The 17,805-nt window shown below is 43.5% G+C and overlaps 1 protein-coding gene across 1 annotated transcript in view; it reads left to right on the forward strand.

Annotated features, from left to right (window-relative positions):
- Positions 1 to 17,805, forward strand: part of eIF3d1 (eukaryotic translation initiation factor 3 subunit d1) — a 201,447-nt gene that overhangs the window by 158,522 nt on the left and 25,120 nt on the right. The window contains exon 9 of the mRNA XM_037417982.2: positions 7,453 to 7,535. Coding sequence (XP_037273879.1) covers positions 7,453 to 7,535 — 83 coding nt within the window. The remainder of the gene's footprint in view (positions 1 to 7,452; positions 7,536 to 17,805) is intronic.

Genomic DNA, 17,805 nt, shown 5'->3' on the forward strand with positions numbered 1-17,805 from the left:
GCAGTTCGGAAAATCATCGCTGGAAAATACAAGAAAGCAATCATATACACCGACTCACTAAGCACACTAAAAGCACTACATATAAAATCCGAATGTGAGCCAATAGTGGGTGACATTTTAAACATGGTATACTTAAACAGCCAGGCAGCCTCTATCCGTTTCTCCTGAGTCCCAAGTCATGTTGGGATACCAGGAAACGGAAAAGCATATAAGTATGCTTCCCAGGCAGCCCATAAAACAGTAAGAAAAGTGAAAATTCCCCTTAAAGATATCCAGAGAACAGTTGCCTGGTTCTACTAGCAAAATGGCAACAAGAATGGGACACCTGCACGAACAATAAGCTGGTGCAACCTGGTGAAACCCATACTCGGGGAATGGAAGACCTGCCATCACCAACAACGGTTTATCGAAGTTGTATTATGCCGACTTCGCATTGGACACACACTTGACACACAACTTCTTACTTGCAAAGGAAGAACAACCAACGTGCGAAAAATTCCAAGTAGCATTAACACTTATGCACATCGTAATCACCTGTCTTATCATTGAAACACAGAGACAAAAACATTTCAGCAAGCTATACAAACAACACGTACCTTTACACCCTGCTTTGTTCCTAGGAGATGACCCTCTAGTACGTCTGCCTGACGTGCTAAACTTTCTGAATGAATGTAATCTGTTGTAAATAAGCTTTAAAATTTCTTCTTCTCAGCGCTCATTCCTGAAAGTTTTGTGTCTGGCGCAGCATAGGCTTAGCTGCTTTTGTGCCATAAAAACCAAATTAACCTAACCTAACTCTTCGACTGTTAGAGATTTTTGCCTGACAGTGAACACGGCCACAGTGACTGAACAGTACCCACTACCCCGTGTGGATGACATCTTCGCACGACTGAATGGCGGTGAAGTATTTAGTACACTGAATTTTACTCAAGCGTACAACCAGCTGCCCCTGGACGACGAGGCCAAGAAGCTGACATTCATAAACACTCACAAGGGCCTATTCTGCTTGAATAGACTTCCTTTTGGGAATAGCTCAGCTTTGGCCATCTTCCAGAGGCATATGGATTCCTTATTCAAGGATCTTCCAGGTGTACAAGCCTATCTGGACGACATCATAGTGGCTGAGAAGCGCAATGACACTTCATTGTTAAAGCAAGTTTTGCTGCGCTTACGGGACTATGGTCTCAGGCTAAACATCAAGAAATGCAAATTCAGACAAGAAGTCACTTTCCTCGGACATAAAGTTGATGCTGATGGGCTCAAATCGAAGGACGACAACATTGAAGCAGTTCTTCAAGCACTGATTCCCAAGTCAGTCAGCAAACTGAAATCCTTTTTGGGCTTAATAAACTATTATGCCAAATTTTTACTGAACCTTTCCACAGTCCTAGCGCCATTATACAATCTGCTAACTAAAGGAGCTACGTGGAAATGATAGCAGGTATACGAGTAAGCAGTTTGAAAGGTTAAGCAGGCTATACAAAGGTCGAAGTTTTTGACACACTTTGACCCTGATAAACCTTTGAAGTTGGAATGCCATACCTCCCATACCTCTGGGAGGTATGGAAAAGCCATACCTCCCATGGCTGCGGCAAGGATTCAGAGGTGGGCTCTTCTCTTGGACAATTATAATTACACATTGCAGTATTGCAGGGGAACCGAAAACTCAAATGCTGATGTCTCATGTCGCCTGCCATTACCAAACACACTACACGATACCAGCACAGAAAATCTGCTAGAGTATCCCCCTTGTGTGCGCGATGCGTGTTCTCGGCCGGCGCCGGGTCACGTGTGCACTAGGAGTGGGAAGGGTCTCTCCTCGTTGGCCCGCGCTCGGTAAGCTCGTGTTTTTCCTTTGTCCGCGTCCCCTATGGGAATCACCGGATTGTAGCCTGCCTGGATGTCTAGGCATCCCCGGCGGGCGGGTTTACGCTAAGCCAAACAGGGGTGTCTAATGCTAAACGTGGTCGTACCACGCCAAGCTGCAATTGCCGAAGGCCTACGCGTATGAGGTTCTTCCTAACTCTCGCGACTAGGCTCAGTGACCATCGCGTGAGTGCGCAAGATAGCCGCGAGGTACCTTTACCTGACCGGTGTGTCACAGCTCGCCATTTCCAGCTTTGACATCACGATCTTCCCTTTTCCGTGAACGTCCACATGCTGAGTCTTTGCTCCCCGCGTCCAGGTTGCGGGCTTTGTACTGTTGTTTGGGGGGCCACCAAAAGTAATTAAGTGTTAGTGTGTTGCTGTTAAAATCAAACACTATTTTGCCGCACCGCACTAAACGCTTTGCTAGTTGAGCGCGCGTGGAGCAGTGCGCTACACGTGAGCAGGCGGTGGAGACATGGCCTTGTGGCTTGCTAAGCCTGAACTCACAGTGATTTTCCGTTACGGTGAGTAGCGAGGTCACCACAATCCCTAACAGTCCAAAACTTTTACCGACTTTCCAGCACTACCGGTCCAAAACTATTCTTCCAGTTTCTGGTGCTGCAAAGAAAAAAAACAGAAACTGTAGCAGAAAAACTCGCAGTATATTTATTTTTGCTTCTGCATCCTACAAGCAACTCTTATGGCCAGCGTATGATACCGCTCAAAGTATTCTGCTGGGTGCAGGCCAGGGCTGTTAGTTTTGCAGAAAAACTGAGCTGTTGTCTTCACCACCATTGTCACTTCTGTCGTGTCACTGTCTGGGTGAGGAACGCAATTCTCTTCCTCCTAACTAAAGGGATCCTCGCTTCCACTAAAAGCATCACCTTAAAATGCATGCGGTGAAAATTGGCCATGCTTCTCAGTGTGAGTGGGTACGCTCCTTGATGAACATTGTGAAAAAAAAAAAAAAAAAACGTTAACATCAAAAATCAAAGCTGGCGTATTTCTCGAGATGGAGCTTCATGTATTAAAGCGACTTGAAGTGAGCAAACCGTGAAATTTAAAACACAGACACTCTTGTCGCGCTGTGCCCGACAGTGGATCACTATGGCCGTGTTGGGTTGTCTGGGGATGCTCTACAACGGATGGGTAAGGGTTAAAAATGATTACCAATGTGGTGCTGTGGCCTGAGGTCACGAAGAGAGCGAACAAGCAACAAAACAATTGTTGTTTTGTTGTCGAACGCATTCATAAGAATTGTGATTGGCACAAATTCTCACCTTGAGATCATCTGGGTGGCCTGCATGATTTTGTCCTCTGATTTATTGATAGGCTTTTGCTATACAACAGCATTAACAAAGCACCGGGAGGAGTAGCAGGCGCCACGCATTGGCACCAAACTCTCCTTAAATACATTTAATTAAAAAAAAAACAAAGCATCGAAACACTTTTATGCTGCACTAACTTATATTTTGGGTGATTTTAATTATCCACATATTGATTTGGTGAAACTAGTATTATCCTGTCGGACATCAACCGGATTCATCAACTTGTGTTTAAATCTCAATCTATTCCAAACTGTTTCTAAACCTACACGTGGTACCCCTGTTCTCGACCTTCTTCTCACAAACGCTCCTGAAACCATTGGTCATATGGAACAGCTTGATGGTTTTAGCGATCACGATCTCCTTCAAGTGACAATAAACGTAACATGGCCCACGACATGTTTGACAGCAAAGCAAAATCGTGACTAGAAGAAAGGTAACTTTATCGCAACAAACACTGAACTAAGAACATTTTTCGAAAACATAATGTGGCCATCGTTTTACAACAGATTTGCGGGTGAAAACTGATTGTTATTTAAAAATACTCTCTGCGAATCGGTATGTTGTACTAGTTGCAATAACGAACCATAAATTAAATGCCTGGTTTACAAAAAAGCCGAAACGCATGACGAACAGGAAATAACGGCTAAAAGCCTTTGAACATTATCGTCATAGAAGATTTACAAAAGGTATCTTGAACCCTCAGGACAGGCCAAGGACAAATATTTCTCTAACGGCCTTCCTGAATTACTTAAAAACAATCCAGCTAAGTGCTATAAAGTCCTACTGATGAATCTAATGATGCATGTCAGCAGCAATGTTCCCTTCCTAGGTAGTAAATGTTCATCAGATTTTTATTCATTCTTCAGTTCAGTAGTATTCACAAAAAAGACACAAGCCTACCTTATATTCCTTCCTGATCTCAGCTACCACTACATGGAACACATAGAAATCTCATTGGAAGGAATATCATCACTCATAAATAACCTTAAGATGTCATCTTCATGTGGCATAGATGGTATAAACTCAAATATCTCACGAAATACAGTCACAGTGTCAAGTGAAATTGTTCTTCACGTATTTAAACAGTCACTCGCAACTGGCCTCCTCCCTATAGACTGGAAAATTGCAAAAATTATACTGGTATTTAAAAATGGCAATAAATCATCCTGCAAAAATTACCGTCCAATCTCCTTGACATGCATTTTTTGTAAGCTACTCGAACACATTATCACCTCGCAGATTTACAGACGTTGAGACTAACGAATTCTTTTGCCATAATCTGCATGGTTTTAGAAGGGGCTTGTCGTGCAAAATACACTTGCTTGGATTTACCACAGCCTTATGCACAAACTTGAACAAGAACCTACAACTTGTTGTTGGGCTAGTTGGTTATACATCATATACTTAGAAATTTTGGCGCAACCTCGACTCACGCAAACACTCACACAAGCACACACACTTACACCAGAGCACACACACTTACACCAGAGCAACACACACGACACGCGTGTCGACTGCGTGTCGTGCGACACGCGACTGCGACACGCGTGTCGACACGCGTGTCGACTGCGTGTCGTGTGTGTTGCTCTGGTGTAAGTGTGTGTGCTTGTGTGAGTGTTTGCGTGAGTCGAGGTTGCGCCAAAATTTCTAAGTATAAGAACCTACAAGCTGATTGTTCTTTCTTCACTTTTCGAAGGCGTTCGACCGCATCTCTCACTGTCACCTTATTTTAAAACTTTCAGCTCTTAAATTGGACAGTCTCACTTCATCACTCACTGTCACCTTATTTTAAAACTTTCAGCTCTTAAATTGGACAGTCTCACTTCATCATGGCTCCAGAATTTTCTTTCTAATCATCACCAATTCACTATTGTAAATAACTTTTCGGCCTCCTCAAATAAAGTATCGTCTGGTGTACCACAAGGCAGCGTCCTCGGTCCTTTACTTTTTCTCGCATTTATCAACTATCTCCCACATAATGTGTCCTCTACAATGAAAATATTTGCCGACACGTGCATAGTCTATCGCCCTATAGAAAACACAGATGATCATCTGGTTCTTCAATGCGACCTAAAACAACAAATTACTAAGTGGTGCTTTAAATGGTTAATGACATTGAACACGTGAAAATGCATTCACTATGTCATTCACTGAGAAAGCTACACTTTCACTGGATTCATACCGTATCAATAAAGACACTCTTACAATTGCTACACAATATAAATATCTAGTAGTTACGTTCACTTCAAATCTTTCTTGGTCAGGCCACATAACTTCCGTTTTAGCCAAAGCTTCCCGATCCTTGGGGTACTTGCGTCGAAATCTAAGAAATGCTCTTCCGAATGTTCGTAAGTGGGCATACCTCACTGTTATTCGCCCTCGAGTACGCCTTCCCTATTTGGTCCTCTCCCCAGAAATACCTCGACATATTTGAATAAGTTCAAAACAGGACAAGACGCTTCATTTCTAACAATTGCAAGTATCAGTCAAGTGTGACACAAATCAAACTTAACCTTCCATTGAAATTGAAACCTTTGATTACTCACCGGGACATTGCGTTGCTGACACTGTTTCACAAATTCATACACTCATCTCGAACACTGGCATGCTTGACGCCGCCCTAGTCTACGACATACAGGCATCATAATCATCCTGGCTTTTCGTGCATTTACGGATCAACACATGCATTCGATAGGTCAGCACTTCCACGTGCTGTCTGATGTTGAAACTTTTTGCCAGCATGTCTAGAAAACACTAATACATTCTGTGACACATTGACCAGTTATCTGGCCAAGGAAGCGCAAAGAAATCTGGCATGACATCTGTATGCCCTCTGTTGTATCGTAATCCTCTTACTTATTTTTTTAATTCGCCATTTTATAACATCGTACTGACTTTTTTTTCTTTTTTTTTCTTCATATGTCGACCAGTTAATTGTATAAAATGTGAAGTTTGCTTGACTACATTACTTTATAGATAATGCCTCCTGTGATTGTTTTGTGATTTTTTTACCAGTAGTAGCCGTAAGTACTTTCTATTGCACTGCACTTTGTTATTTGGTTCATGAAACCTGTTCACGTATTTATATTTTGTCAACGATACTGAAATTAAACCTTTGTACTGCCCCCTTTCACTATGCCTCAGCCTGTGAGGTATCTTTGAATAAAAAAAATGAGGTACTAGTATAGGAGACACCAGTGTGCCTAGAGTAAAATATGGGTTGATGAAAAAATGCATACGTGGTACCCTGCTTATAAAAAACATATCATAAGAAAGACAAGAATCGCTGCCTAGAGCATAAAGAGGTTCAACTGGATACAAAATACAACAGCACCTCCAATGTGACTAGACTACACAGAAACACAAACTAGTGACACAACACTTTTTCTGCATGATCTGTGACAGGCTGTGGTTCGACTCTGTCTATGCCAAGCAAAGAGCCAAGAGAACACGTTAAGCACCCAAGGTCAACTGTTACTTAAATTTTGAACGGCCAACTTTCTGCCTTTAAATTTCTTCCTTTCTTTTCTAGCTCTCTTGGTTCCTTGATTTTTTTTGCGTCCTCTCCTCCTTCGTAGCGCCTTCGTCTCCACCTTGCCAGTGTATCTTAGCTGAAAAGCGAAGTCATTAACTCACTTATCTGGGCCGCATCGCAACTGATCTTTCATATCGGAGGCTGTGCAAGCGATACGCGTATACGTGGAGTTTTATGGGATGATAAACGGTAGTAAGAAAAGTCTGCTTTATAGCTGGTCCTGCAATGTACACGGTTACGCTTTGAGTAGTCTGAGCTGTACGTATACAGAATGTTATGGAACGCTTCTTAGTTAGGCTTTATTCAGCTCTTTCAGTCGTCGCGAATTCCGTTTGTTCACTGCGCATTGACTCTAAGCGTCTCCAACAGTCTTATTCCCTGCTTTAGTTTACGCTCTTGGTTGCTCACAAAGCCTTTTTTTCTTTCTTCCACCCCTGCTCCAAAGTACACCTTTAGTGGCTCCGAAAACCTTTTCCTCTTCTCTAAAGTGAACTTCTAGCTGCTCCTAAAGCCCTTTTTCCTGCTCCAAAAACCTGCTCTAACATGGCCTCAGCCAATCACATCACCGTTTGAAGTTCTCGAATATTCTCGCAAACTTGGTTTTAATTTATTTGTGTATTTGTGCTACCATATAATTTAGCTGTAGCTGCGCTTGTGTGGTAGAGGGCCGGCCACTTTCTAAAACTGTTGTCTCGGGCTGTGCCTCAATGTTTCTTTTAGGGAGAAGATAAGCACAGCTTTGAGAACGTCAACCCATTTATCCAAGATGACGAGGAGGGAGAGGTGGCCTCTGTTGCGTACAGGTGAGTTGCGTTATTATGTACCTGGTGGGAATTGTGACATATATATGCACTAAATGTACTTTAAGGAGAGATGCAAGTTTTTTACCAAAAATTACATACTTTTCGCTTTTATTTGCTTTTGCAAATTTAGCTTCTCTGCTTTCACGAGAAAACAAGTGAAGATTGTAATTAAACATGCATTAAGTTAAGTTCCTTTTGAAAAGCATCAAGTGTCTAACAACAACTTGGGAAACCTTGTCTATAGTCCCCTGGAAATCGTCACCTGGCTGCGTGCCAATGCATTTCGCATGAGTTCGCTAAAGCTACTTGCTCAAAATAGCCATGATTGCCAAGCTGTCATGATGGAAGGAATCATCTTAGGAAATTATCTTTTCTGCACAGATTAGCTTTCAGTTATATCTTTGAAATGCGGTTTTTTCAAGATCAATTTTAGGGCAACTTCTTGAGCTTGGGCGTTGTGTTTTTTGGTACTTCTGATAGCTCCATCAAGACGAAACGTGAGGGGTGCAGTTATCATGTCTAAAATTTGATATCGCCTGTATTGAGAACCTCAATAAACTAATCGGAAGGGGCTGATGATTCTAAGAAATTCATACCTGCCATGTCACGCGGATTGGCCGGGACATTAAGAGGTGTTAATCTAAACGTACAGTAGAATCTCAGCGATGCTAAACCGCAGCAGTTACGAATTCATGAAATTCCCCAGCCAAATTTCACTGTCCATTGGGCCTATATTCGAATGTTTCGAACACATTTCCTAGTCATGGCAAGTGATATGGACTTTAGGATGTAAACTGTCAAACAAAGGCCGCAAGCTGCGCACTCGAAGCTTCACAAGTACGCCTGCGACCAGCGCACGCACTGTCTTCTACAGGGCGTGTGATCATCGTTGCCACAACAGCTCTGGACGAAACTGCGGTCGCTCTTGACGCGATCATGTATGGCGACAACGTAACTGACAGAGCCCCGAAAGGGTGCGCTCGACCGTTCAAAGCAACGCTGCTTTCCGCATACTCTGCAGACAAAACTGCGGCAGATGCGATCGTAGATGGCGTAAAACGACATAGTTTTAAAGACGCTTGCGCAGCAGAGCACATGTGGATTGTAAAAGGAACTATCGTTTTCTGCTACCGCCGCGCATAGAAATGCGGCCGCGGCGACGCGATAGCGATCTACGAGCTCCGCGCACGTAGTGATAGATCAAAGGCCATAAATATGTTAAAAAAAGTGACTGTTTCGCCGTAAGGGTGAAGCAATGGATCTGACAGCAACACCTTGGAGGGTCACGCTGGGAACGGCAAGCGGATCGAAACATGCGGGGCGCTGCTCTCTCACAAATAACGCGCAAAACGATACACACAGGACGAGAGCAAACTAACAACGTTTACCGCTCGACACGCAACGCGCTGCTTAGAGAAAAAGGATGCACGATACATATTCACAAGTACAGATGAGTACAAACTAACAAGTGTCCTTGTTTTACCTCGCTGTCTATGAAAATTGCGCTCTTTTTGCAAAGGGGACCTGTGTAGAGACCGAATTGACCTTTGTGTGCTCGGCAACTAACCCAATCGTTCCACTGAAAGCCGAAGGCATACAATTCTCCCCACCAAAAAATAAGCGCGGGCACACAAACGTCTACACCCCCCCCCCCCCGCTTGCGGGGCATACCAGGCGTGAGAGATAAGTGCGTGTCGGGGCATCGCGACAAGCTAGGCGCGGAGTGCGGGTCCTGCCCACGGCAAGTTATCTTTTCACCCACTTTTCTTTCTTCTCATTTACATTACAATTGGCCTAATAACTTCCCCTATAATTTCCTGGGCATTATTGTCTGTTAATCTCATTAATATTGTGTAAAACACGAAAAACGAGCCCTTAAGTATACACTTGTTTCCCTTATTCATTAACGAGGGTCTCGTACTGGCAGACTTTGTGCCTTTAGGTTGTTTATGAGGGACTATTGGTCAGCTGCCAGTTAGTAATTAGTTCACGTGCTACGTGACGCCAAACAGGCTCATAAAGAGTGTGCCACACTCGCCGCCATGGCTACTAGTGGCGCTGAATGACACTCCCACATTTAAAATGGACATAGATACCCAATAAAGTGGCTGGGGGGATAGCTGTCGTGGTAGCTCAAGTGGTAGAGCATCGAACACGTTATTCGAAGGTCGCAGGTTCGAATCCTGCCCACGGCAAGTTATCTTTTCACCCACTTTTCTTTCTTCTTACTTAAATTACAATTGGCCTGATATGATAACTTCCCCTATACCTTCCTTGGCATTATTGTCTGTTAGATGTCATTAATATTGTGTAAAACACGAAAAACGAGCCCTTAAGTATACACTTGTTTCTCTTATATATGTGTGTGTGTGCATGTCATTAATATTGTGTAAAACACGAAAAACGAGCCATTAAGTATACACTTGTTTCTCTTATATATGTGTGTGTGTGCGTGTGTGTGTGTGTGTGACGCATTAACAAGGTGATTCTAGGAGAAGCCGACGAAGAGGAAGTGCGCGTGCATTAAAGTAAAACGCATGGCATCTCGACCCGTTGAGCAGCGGTGAGCCACTCTAATGACGAGTTGAAAGACAGTCCGGCGAGCGCCAGTTCCACATCAGGAGGAACACCATCAGTCAGTCCAGAAATGATGTGGCACTCTTTCAGATCAGCCAAGGAACCCAGTCGCTTTTTCTCGTCATAGTAGTCCTTGATGGTCTGCCCTCCTTTCAGTCGGTAGTGAATGAAGAGACGGAAGGCATCTCCTTCAGTCATAGCAAAGCGGGCTTGCATGTCACGCTTGATATCGTCCCAAGTTGCCTCGCCGTTGCCGAAAATCTCTGTCAGCTACCACTTGAACGCTTCCCCTTCAATGTATTCGTTGAAGTGACTGACCCGATCGCGGTGAGTCCATGACGCTTCGGCTGCCTTCATGTTGAAAAGAAGAAGCCACTTCGATGGGGACGTCTTCTGGTGTTGCCTTGAACTTCTGTATGTTGAGCGGAGGCTTTGGCATAGCCATGGCACGTTGATGAGGTCGATCCTGTCGACTTGTGTGACGCTACAAAATGGAGACACGTCGTGGTCGAGATGCCATGCGTTTATTCTAATGCACCAGGCTGTCGTAACGAGACTTAAATATCAATGACGAACCACAGAAGTCTTAGACTAAGCTGCTTTCGGAGGTAATTGTCGAATACAACAGAACACCCCACGAAGTGACCGGCTACGCACCTTCCTTCCTGATGTATGGAATTCCATCTTATCCTACTGTACTGGAAGAACGAGAAGAAACCGTCGAAGAAGCGCGAAAAACTGCAGTTACCAATTCTATCGCCTACCACAATAAGAACAGTCATTTATGATAGAAAATTTCTTCCGATTGAGTTCCAAGTCGGTGACTTTGTCGTTTACGAGACACCATGGCATCCCAACAACGGCTGAGTTTCGTCGTGGAAGGACCCTACAAGATTCTACGCAAGGTCTCAACAGTGAACTATGAGATCAACCAACCGCTCCGTGCTACCCTTACACAGAAACTCTGACATTGTGCATGTTAGCAAACTGCGGCGTTATTTTGAACCTTCTGAACTGAGACGTTCTTGAGGGGAGGGGGAAGTTTGAAGCAATAACAAGGTGATTCTAGGAGAAGCCGACGAAGAGGAAGTGCGCGTGCATTAGAATAAACGCATGGCACTCGACCACGACGTGTCTCCATTTTGTCGCGTCACACATATATAAGGAAAGAAGTGTATACCTAAGGGCTCCTTTTTTCGTGTTTTACGCAATAATAATGAGATCTAACAGACAATAAGGAAAGTATAGGGGAAGATATTAGACCAAATTTTAAAGTAAATATGAAAAAAAGTGGGTGAAAAGATAATTTGCCGTGGGCAGGATACCATATATATATATATATATATATATATATATATATATATATATATATATATATATATATATATATATGGGATATGGCATAATGGGAGCATTGTCAACAAGGATAAATATATTTATTTCCCAACAGTTTCTGGAGGGGTCCTCCCTTCATCAGAGGATGAGTTATACTGACATGAACTTCTAAACTTCTTTGCTGCCGCGTCCCTCTCGCCTTGTTGACAACGCCCCCATTGTGCCATACTCCATACCTTCACTAAGACTAACTGGCCCATTGAATGATTACTCCCAATATATATATACACACACGCGCATATATATATACAGTGAATGAAAGCGGCAACAGCGAAAAACCAGCCTGGACGGTCCATACAATTTCGATCACAATTAAAAGGGGTCAGGCACGTTTTGGCGTTCCTGTCAAAAGAATCTATTAGTGATCAAAGCTTTCACCCACACTTTTGCGGCAGCCAGCTGCGCCGTCCCGTCCATTCACGTGTGTTCCAGGAAGACATGCGCGAGTTGTTTTGAAAAAAAAAAAAAAAAGATTCTGCTAGTTGTGTTGATCCTTTGAAACTCTCACCTTTGTGGGAAACGTTACCTTCGTGTGTTCGGCCACTCTAAGCCACTATAAGACCGCAACGCTGATGTTGGCGCTTGCAAATGAGAACCCACCCCCCACCTCCTCTTGTTTTTTGCGATGTTCTTTTGTTTGTTAGTTTTTGGGTTCTTGTTTTGATACTGAAAAAAAAAAATAAGGGCAAATAATCCTGTTCTTGCTGAAAACCTGCGGAAACTACGGCCCTTAAAAGCCACAAGGCAATGCAACGTAGCAGTACAAATGAGTGGCAGCTTAAGCATCCCAGCCCCGCTACTTCCAGCGTCAAAAAGAAAGAGAGAGAGAGATAAAAAGATGAAAACCTGCGGAAACTACGGCTTTTAAAAGCCACAAGGCAATGCAATGTAGCGGTACAAATGAGTGGCAGCTTAAGCATCCCAGCCCCGCTACTTCCAGCGTCAAAAAGAAAGAGAGAGAGAGAGAGAGATAAAAAGAAACTGTCTCGTGCTTCAGCTGTAACGTGCGCAAGCGAAAATGAGACGTGCTTCATTGCAACACAGCAGTTATGCAATGGTACCATACTGCATATTTCTCGCTACGCCAGCGCGTCATGATTTACCCATTCTTTCTGCAATTTTAAAAAAATGCTGTAATGTCACTCTTGCGCCAAATGAAACGTACTGCGCCATCCTGATAATATCAACGAAAATTGCACCAAGCTGTGCCAGAGTCTGACTTGGAAGCATTTATCACCGGTGATATCCACGCCGGCACGTCAAAACATGTGCACCTTTTTCTCGGGGCCACCAAAGTTCCGCTGAATAAACAGCAGTCACACGTGCGTCTTAAATAAATCGCAATGCGATGTTTGGTGTCGACGCTGCTTTTGTTGTGCAAATCCGCTTAACAGCGAAATGTGCTCTCCGTAGGGGCTTGTGACGTCTAGTTCAATTGGTAGCATGAAACTGTGGTGCCTATTCATTGGCGGAGGTCGTCCGTTCCAAGAATGCTGCTGATAGCTTGCTTGAAGAGTTGCGCAGCACGTAATTGAAGCGATTTCTGCTTGTAACTTCACGTGTGCCGCCAGAATGTCTGTCAGGTCTACTTACGAACATTGTGATCTAATTTTTTGTGCTTTGTGTTAATAGAAAAACAAAACGTGAACAATAGGAATGCATTGACATTTTTTCTCTAATATACTTTATTCCTGGATATTCATTCAGAAAAGCTTATACGTAATGCCTTCCTGCAGCACATCGACGTTTGTAATCGCTGTTGCGATGAATGCCCCCAATAGACCCTGCCCTTTCGAACTCCATAGTGCTAGGGTTTGAATAAAAAAATTTGTTTTTTTATTATCTCTTTTTCTAAATGTTTGCTCTAAAGCGTGCGTCCTGGTCAGAGCAGCCGCGATTCGGTTTTAATACACGCAGCTTTCTGTACTGGGGCCATCACTGGCGGTTCTGGTGTCAGAAGGCCCACTCTGAAGCGGCTAGGTCATGTTACACGTACGCCCCTCACTGTCCAGGGTCAGTAGCGTAAGGTTAAAAATAAAACAAGACAAAAAAATTGAATATCGCGGCATCACATTCATTGCTTCGTTTTGGTGAGAGGGGGGCTGCTGCATCGTTTAAAGGTTGCAGTAGCTGCCACGCGCTATCTTGAGGCACAATGTGGTTGCTTGTAAACATTCTGTGATACTAATCTATGCTTCGCGTTTTGGATGACTGACAGCACAAAAACCGCTTCGGCAACTAGGGTGAGCATTGTCCCTTTAGCCGGCGTTCTTGTGACTTGTGCGACATCGGGTCTAAAAGTTACAATTTGTTAATATCACCTAAACTTTAGTAATGAATGCGATACTAAAAAAAATTGTATTTTTATACTAAATAGTAAGGCTTGACGTCATCCGCACCCAAGGAGCACTAGTGGCGGGGTTGCCATTTCGGAGGTGCAGAAATCTTTCTCCACGCGAGGTATTCGTTATTATTTTGTACAGCGACTTGGATCGGGAACGCCCTCCCTCCCCCTCCCCTCCAAAAAAATTTTTTTTCACCATGGCTTATATTGCACAAAATGACCATTTGCCTGCCTGCCCGCCTCTTCAAATCATCAAGGTGCTCCTGCCCCCCCCCTTAAAAAATGAAAAATATTTCTGCCTATGCCCCTGGCGACAACAAAATCCAGCCGAGAATGTCAATTTGATTGCTATTGCAATAAAAACAAAATGGCTGTCACCTTCAAGTTGTCTTAGGCAAATGCATAAGGTGCCCCTTGAGGTTTTTTTTTTTTTTTCATTTTTTCTTTGCTTTCTAGAGGACACTATTGGGGGTTCTCGGTGTGTAGACAGAACACCCTAGCCACATAAAACACCGCTGCAAAAGGAAAACGAAGTTTGTTTGATCGTTCAGTTTCAGCACAGAGATACGAGTGCCCAAGGAGGTTGGCCATATTATTTATTTATTTATACTTATACCTACAGCGCCCTTTGGGGGCATTGTTGTAAGGGGGTTTACAAATTCAAAGTACATTTAAATCAGTGGGAACAAGTTGAATTGCACGGCACACAAAAAATAAAAACATACCAAAAATACCTAAATCACAGCATACAATATCATTGTGTGACCACATACTCCTTTAAGAGGGAAGAAAACGCTATGGAAGGGGCGGTCACAATGTTTTTTGGAAGACTGTTCCATTCGTGTATAGTTTTAGGAAAAAAAGTATTTGCATATGTTGATGTTTGGCACATAAATTCACACACTTTCAAAGAATGATACTAGCTAAATGACGTCATGTTACACCCAGCAATATAATCAGTTCTGAAGAAAAAGTCCCTTTTATTATCCTTGAATTCATCTTGGAGAAGTGCAGTTGGGACTGAATGAGTCTCAAGCGTTGTCTACCAAATCTGCTGATAACCACATGGGTACATTCAGAATGTTATTTCATGAAGTAATGTCTTATTTAACCAGTATTCTGTTTATTTGCTACGAAAATAATCAGTGAAGAAGTTCTAGAATGCTCAACAACATTATTTTTGCATCATTAACTGAAATAGAGGTGCTCCCAAGATATCTGGCGTCGTGAGTACTGCTGACCGGGTGAGTTCGTGCATCATAAAATGATATCGCTTTAGCACAGCTCAGTTTGGGCGCGGAGAAAAGATGCTATGCAGTGTAGTAGAGGAAAAGAGACGACAGTGAGAGCGCTAACTTCCAACTCTTTTTTTTATTGTGTACCTTTACAACACATCATAAAGCTCATCATAAAGCTTAGGCTTAGCTTCACGTTTTAATGGTATGAGGGTCCGCGGCTGTTATGCAGTGTGACCGACATACCTCCTTTTTTTTAATTTTTTTTCCTCAACAATCTGTTCTATGCGTTCGGTGGTTTACTTACGTGAGACATAAGGCGCGGCCGCTCCGCGCCTTATGCAAGGCGCGGAGCGGCCCAGGTGGCAATCGCAAGGAGTTCTACATGAATTGTGCCAGAACAGGCCAAAGTAGGCAGTAATAATAACACCCGGTTGCGCACGTTGAGCGGCGTTATCGCCTATTACCATATTTGCTCATCACTTCGTGTTATGTGCACGCGCTTTACGAGGCAGTTGGTGCGGCGAGGTTTCTTGGCTCCTGCGCCACACTATTGAAAACGGTCAAGTGCGAGGTGGCCGGGAGCAATAGTGCATCACACATTTGTTGTCTGTTTAAAGCTTGCAGTGCTCTGGGGGACGGGGGGGAACGTTATGCCAACCGCACAGCTGAGCAGATAGAGAAGCAGAGTTACAAAAAGTCAATGCAGAAATATGCAAAGTCATGTCACTGTTCTCAAGCAAAGGCCCACAGTTTGGTAACTTCGATTCTTGTGCGATTGCAATTTTTAAAATTCTTTCTGAAAGTGATCTCTTTTTCTTTCTTCAAATGTTTTTTTTTTTCTTAAAGAGGGGGTAAGGCAGGGTAAACCCCCCAAAAAATTTGCAATTTTGACACACAAAAAAAATTCACTGTACTCTGAGAAACAAACCGGTGAAAGCCCGACGTCACGCAGCTGCTCCAAGCCATTTAAATGCTGCGCCGTAGTGCCCCACGCGCCCTCTGGTGTAAGCAATATGTGCACATGAAACTTCATTTTTCTCTAATAGCATTTTCTGTTAATTCTACAGCTTCAGTGTACTTTTTCTCAAAAAGTGTTCAATCGATTTTAGTGAAATTTTGTATACATGAGCTACAACAAGTTAAAAACAATCTGAACTAAAAAAAATAGCCGATTTCATAAAAAGTGAAGCTGTAAAAAAATTACACAATAATACGCACCCTCTGTGGCGTTGTGCAAGCATCATTTTCATTTTTTTGCAAAAACTAAAAAAATACAATGTTTCATTAGTTCAGACATAATCTATGTGTCTCTACAGCAACACGACTGAATATGGTTACATTTCTCTCGGTAGTTGCAGAGAAAGTATGCATTTAATAAGTGAACCTGCTTGCCCCGCCACGGTGGTCTAGTGGCTAAGGTACTCGGCTGCTGACCCGCAGGTCGCGGGATCAAATCGCGGCTGCATTTCCGATGGAGGCGGAAATGTTGTAGGCCCGTGTGCTCAGATTTGGGTGCACGTTAAAGAACCCCAGGTGGTCGAAATTTCCGGAGCCCTCCACTACGGCCTCTCTCATAATCATATGGTGGTTTCGGGACGTTAAACCCCATAAATCAATCAATAAGTGCACCCGCTTTAAAATTTGGGAGTGGGCTATATGAAGGATAAGCAACCTAGGCATAAAAAAAAGGGTGTCACTTGATACCCAGTGGCATTTTTGTATGTAAAATTTTATGGGAACACTGTTTCTAAGATATTACGCTAAAACTGACATATACAGTGGACTCCCAACAAACAAAGCTCGCTTTAATGAAAATGCCTCATTAATGGAACTAAACGAGCTCATGTGGCTGCATTTCTATGTGTTGCGCAGTAAAATTCATTGGTTAATTGAAACAGTGCTTATTCGTCACCTACAGTTAAACGGCGCAAACTCTAAACACAGCATAGACTCGAAGCAAGAACGAATGGGCGAGCGAAAGCACGGACAAATTGACGAACGCTTCCCCACCGATCATCTTCCCCACCGAACGCTTCCCACCGACGCTTCCCACCGGCGAACGCTTCCCCACTGACGAACGCTTCCCCACCGAGCTCAGGCCAAAGGTAGTTTCACAACCATGGCAACACCTCGAGATCGAGACAAGCCAATCCAGTAGCCATTCTCACTTGTGGCTGTGGGAGCCGAGTCGGCAAGTCAATTGTGCGTTAAGCCTATTTGTGCAGCGAAGTGTGGTGAATTACGGTGTTATTTCGGCCTGATGGAAAAGAAGCGGCCACACCATGCATTCTCGTTAAAAAAAAAAAAAAAAGAACTGCAAAGTCTTCAGGAGCTTGAGCGAAGCGGCCTGCCCAAGACGGTGGTGGCGAAAAAATACATCCTGAAATTGACGCTCTCACGGATCTGGAAAGACGGAGAAAAGATTGAAGGTACTGTTAAAAACGGGACCTTTACATCTAAACAGATGCGGATGATGCCTTGTGAACAACTAGAAAAAATTATTTTTCTGTGGTTTAAGTGTGCACGGAGCTCCAATTTGCCCATAAGCCGACCGATTCTCGAGCAGAAAGCTCGAGAGATCGCCATGCAAACGGGTGTTTAAAAAATTTGTCCTTAACGACGGATGGCCCAACCGCTTCAAAACAGGCCATGGCCTAGTCTTCAAAGCAATCTCAGGTGAGAGTGGTGCAGTAAACAGGGACATTTGCACTGACTG

This window comes from Rhipicephalus microplus, unplaced genomic scaffold (assembly GCF_043290135.1).
Source record: "Rhipicephalus microplus isolate Deutch F79 unplaced genomic scaffold, USDA_Rmic scaffold_16, whole genome shotgun sequence".
Taxonomy (NCBI): domain Eukaryota; kingdom Metazoa; phylum Arthropoda; class Arachnida; order Ixodida; family Ixodidae; genus Rhipicephalus; species Rhipicephalus microplus.